Source organism: Gavialis gangeticus, unplaced genomic scaffold (assembly GCF_001723915.1).
Source record: "Gavialis gangeticus isolate Ggan-Ray unplaced genomic scaffold, GavGan_comp1, whole genome shotgun sequence".
Taxonomy (NCBI): Eukaryota; Metazoa; Chordata; order Crocodylia; family Gavialidae; genus Gavialis; species Gavialis gangeticus.
This window is the reverse complement of record NW_017729025.1, coordinates 35,167,497-35,170,996: the sequence shown is the minus strand read 5'-3', so window position 1 is coordinate 35,170,996 and position 3,500 is coordinate 35,167,497. Positions and strand designations below refer to the sequence as shown.

At 41.9% G+C, this 3,500-nt stretch overlaps 1 protein-coding gene across 2 annotated transcripts in view; it reads right to left on the bottom strand.

Annotated features, from left to right (window-relative positions):
• LOC109298491 (alpha-1-antiproteinase-like) overlaps positions 1-3,500 on the bottom strand; it is a 13,267-nt gene that overhangs the window by 4,078 nt on the left and 5,689 nt on the right. Inside the window, exons 2-3 of one of the 2 annotated variants that reach the window (XM_019518618.1) lie at positions 2,148-2,828; positions 1,316-1,586 (exon numbers count right to left, since the gene is read on the bottom strand). In XM_019518618.1, the coding sequence (XP_019374163.1) occupies positions 1,316-1,586; positions 2,148-2,811 (935 nt within the window). In that variant the 5' untranslated portion in view covers positions 2,812-2,828. Of the gene's footprint in view, positions 1-1,315; positions 1,587-2,147; positions 3,494-3,500 lie in introns of those variants that run through there. The other variant, XM_019518620.1, reaches the window with a different exon arrangement.

The window sequence follows — 3,500 nt, the reverse complement described above, 5'->3', positions numbered from 1 at the left end:
CCACATTGGCCCTTTTCCAGTCCTCTGGCACCTCGCCAGAGCACCATGAGTGCTCATAAAGCTGTGCCAGGGGTCGCACAATGACCTCTGCTAATTCCCTTAGCACTCTGGGGTGGAGATCATAGGGACCTGCTGATTTGAACACATCCAGTCCCACCATAAATTCCCTGACTAGGTCCTCTCTGTGCCTGGGCCTGGCAGTGCCTCTCCTGGGTCTGTCGGGGATCCTAGTGGGGGGGATGCCCTGGTCCCTGCTCAAGAAGGTGGAGGCAAAGAAATTGTTAAAGAGGTCAGCTTTGTCGTCTGGTGTGACCACTAGATTTCCTAGTGAATCCTTCAGGGGCCCTACGTTACCTGGTACCTTCTTTTTACCCCCTATGTATTTAAAAAAGGACTTATTGTTGTCCTTGATCCGGGTGGCTAGTCCCAGTTCCATCTCTGCCTTAGCCTTCCTAACAGCCCTCCTACAATCTTGAGCAATGGAAGTATAATCCACCTTGGTGATGGCCCCTCCCTTCCATTGAGTGTATGCCTCCTTTTTAGCTCTGAGACATTCCTGGATGTTTTTGGTGAGCCATGGGGGCTTTTGAGCACTCTTGCCCCCTTTGATACATGTTGGGATTGTCACCCTTTGGGCTTGGAGGATCATCTTCCTGGACTCCGAACTCCTCTCCCCTCCCCTCCGGGACCTCAGTGCCTCCCTGACTAGTCTCTTTACCTCATTGAAATTTGCCCTCCTGAAGTCTAGGACTGTTGCCTTGCTGCAGGCTTTTGACACCCTGCAATGGATTGTGAATTCCAGTAGGCGATGACTGCTATCACCCAGGTGGTTGAGAACCCGAAGTTCACTCACTAGGTCGTCGCTCATGGCCAGGACCAGGTCCAACAAGGCATTTCCCCTGGTGGGACTGTGCACCTCCTGGGTTAGATGGAGGCCCTGTAACTCAGCTAGGAACCTTTGTGAGCAGTCAGACCTGGCTGACTGTTCTTCCCAGCAGATGTCCGGATAGTTTAGGTTACCCATGATGACCCCATCCCTTGACTTAACTGCCTTTTACCTTCAGAACACCCTTGAAAGGATGGATTTTCTTCATGTTACAGATAGGGAATGTATGCAGTTAATTGATTTGGCCAAGAAAATACATGGTTGAGCTAGAAATTTGGCCTGGACCTGCGGAGTTTAATTCTGACATTCCATTTCTGACTGCCTTCCTCTTGCCCCTTTCCCATTGGGCTCTAAATATTTTGTCTTTGGATGAATTCTATTCAGTCCCTAGTAAGGCAATTCTCACCATATCAGAAGCCAAGGGGTTACCTGTTTCTGAGGGAATTTTCCCATTTAGAGGCAGTTTTTTGCAACAGAGCATCTTCTACTTCCTTCATTTTTCCTTCATCAGGCAGAACAAACAAGGCTGCAGTATTTCCACTGCAAGGTACTTGCACCAACCAACAAGAAAGCTCCTTATCATAGTGATTTTTATAAAAGCCCCGCCGGTACATCATGTTGACTCTTACAGTCGTTTTCTCATCCACAAAAAAATCCTCTTCCTCAGTATTAAAAATATCAAAGGGTTTTTCCCAATGGGCTTTGGACAAAAAAGAAAAAGAATGTAACTAATTATACTGCAAAGTGTGGTTATTATTATGAATAAGACCAGTTGAAGTGGACTAACACAAAAGCATCTGACCATGTAGCCTTACTTCAGTTAGCAGTATTTGAGCATCTCAATTCATTACCTTTTTTTATTAAAGTTACAGCACCCTGAGATTTTATTTCAATGCTGTTCTCCACTAACAGGCAGGAGCATTTGTATCTACTCTAACCTGAGTCTGTTTGCATCCATCAGATTAAAACATAAGAAAAAAAATAGGGTATTTAAGAAACAGTGGTGTTTCTTCCATTAGTAAATGGGGACAACACACGTGTGGACATGGGTACACATATGCAAACAGACACACTTGGAATTTATAGAAAGACTTTCTATACTGGAGTATTTTCCAAACAAAGTGTCTAACAGATTGATAAGGGACAATGTTGACAGTGTCCCTTCGTTTAACATCTGAATTACACAGCCTGTGTCTTAGATTCCAGTCAGCTATCTCAAACTAATGCATGCAATAAAAATCCATGTTACAACATTCCTTACCTTTAAAGAAAACATAGTTAACAAGAACCATCATAGTTTGTGGATCAAGGTCCTGGACTAAATCAGTAATTTTGCCATAGGTTTTCTTCCCAACGTAATCATTGATCAGCTTCTCTGCAGCAGTAGAATTTCTGAAGTCAGTGTATAAAACTTCAGAGTCATAAAAGTTTTTGACATCCTCCAAAAAGGTCTGTAGTGGTCTCAGGGTTTCTTCTATGAAAAGGGCATTGCCCATATTCAGTTGGTTCTCGCGGTCTGTGCGGTTCAGTGCACAGATGAGATGACAAAAACCTTCATGTACCTCCTTCTCCTGAGTCTTTTCCATGTTAAAGGCCAGCCCTTCCAGAATCTGATTCAAAGTGGCTGATTTAGCGCCAAGTGCCAGCATTGCAAAGGAAATGGAAATGCTTATGGGTGAGAAGAAAACATTTTTGTCAGATTCCTCTGATACAACCAACTGGTAAAATCTGAAAGCAAGGTCAGCATTGATTGGGGCTAATTTGAAATAGGCTTTGCTTTTACATGGATAAGCTTCTTCAACCTGGGAATCAGGTTCTGTGGGATATATATGATCATACTCATTACTGTGACAGTGAGGATGATGGCCATGGACCAAAGTTTGAACCCCAGCCAGTAAGAAACACACAGAGAGGGTGGACTTCATCTCCCTTTGGATTTATTCTGCAAAAGATTTAGATATAGAGAAATTAGTCAATCTAAATTATTTCTCTTTTTTCCCTTTGTACCATGAGTTCTGTTGCTTCTTTTTCAGAGATTAATGCATATGATGAAATACACTGAACCTACCCTGGGTGAATCTATCCCATCAATATCACATTTCAGACAAATGGCACAGAACACATGAAGACACACCTATCCACATACACCCCATTATTTTGGCACAAAGAACCTGAATGCGATTCCCAACTAAACGTGGCAAAGCAGAGAATTTGAAACAAAATTTAATTCTCTTATTAAAATGTGTATACTTTTCTAAAACCTCATTGCTGAGATTCATCTTTGTGATCCTAGTAACTCTCAGAAGAATTTAATATGCTTCATATTAAATTCTTTATGTGATCACATTCATTCAAAAGGGATAGCTTAGGTCATATTATAGTGCTTAAATGGATTTAAGAAATAGATTGTTTTATGTCTGCGACAGACTGAAAACTTTCAGCATATCTTTTGCCAGGCAAAAACTGGATGACAGACAATGCTTGCTTTTATAATCCACATTTCAAGATTGCTTTTGTGGCCCTTTTCACCTTTCATGGTTTACCAAACAATGTTTTAAAAATATTATAAACATAAAGTACTGTGTTGCATGCAATTCATAATTTGTGTGTAGGA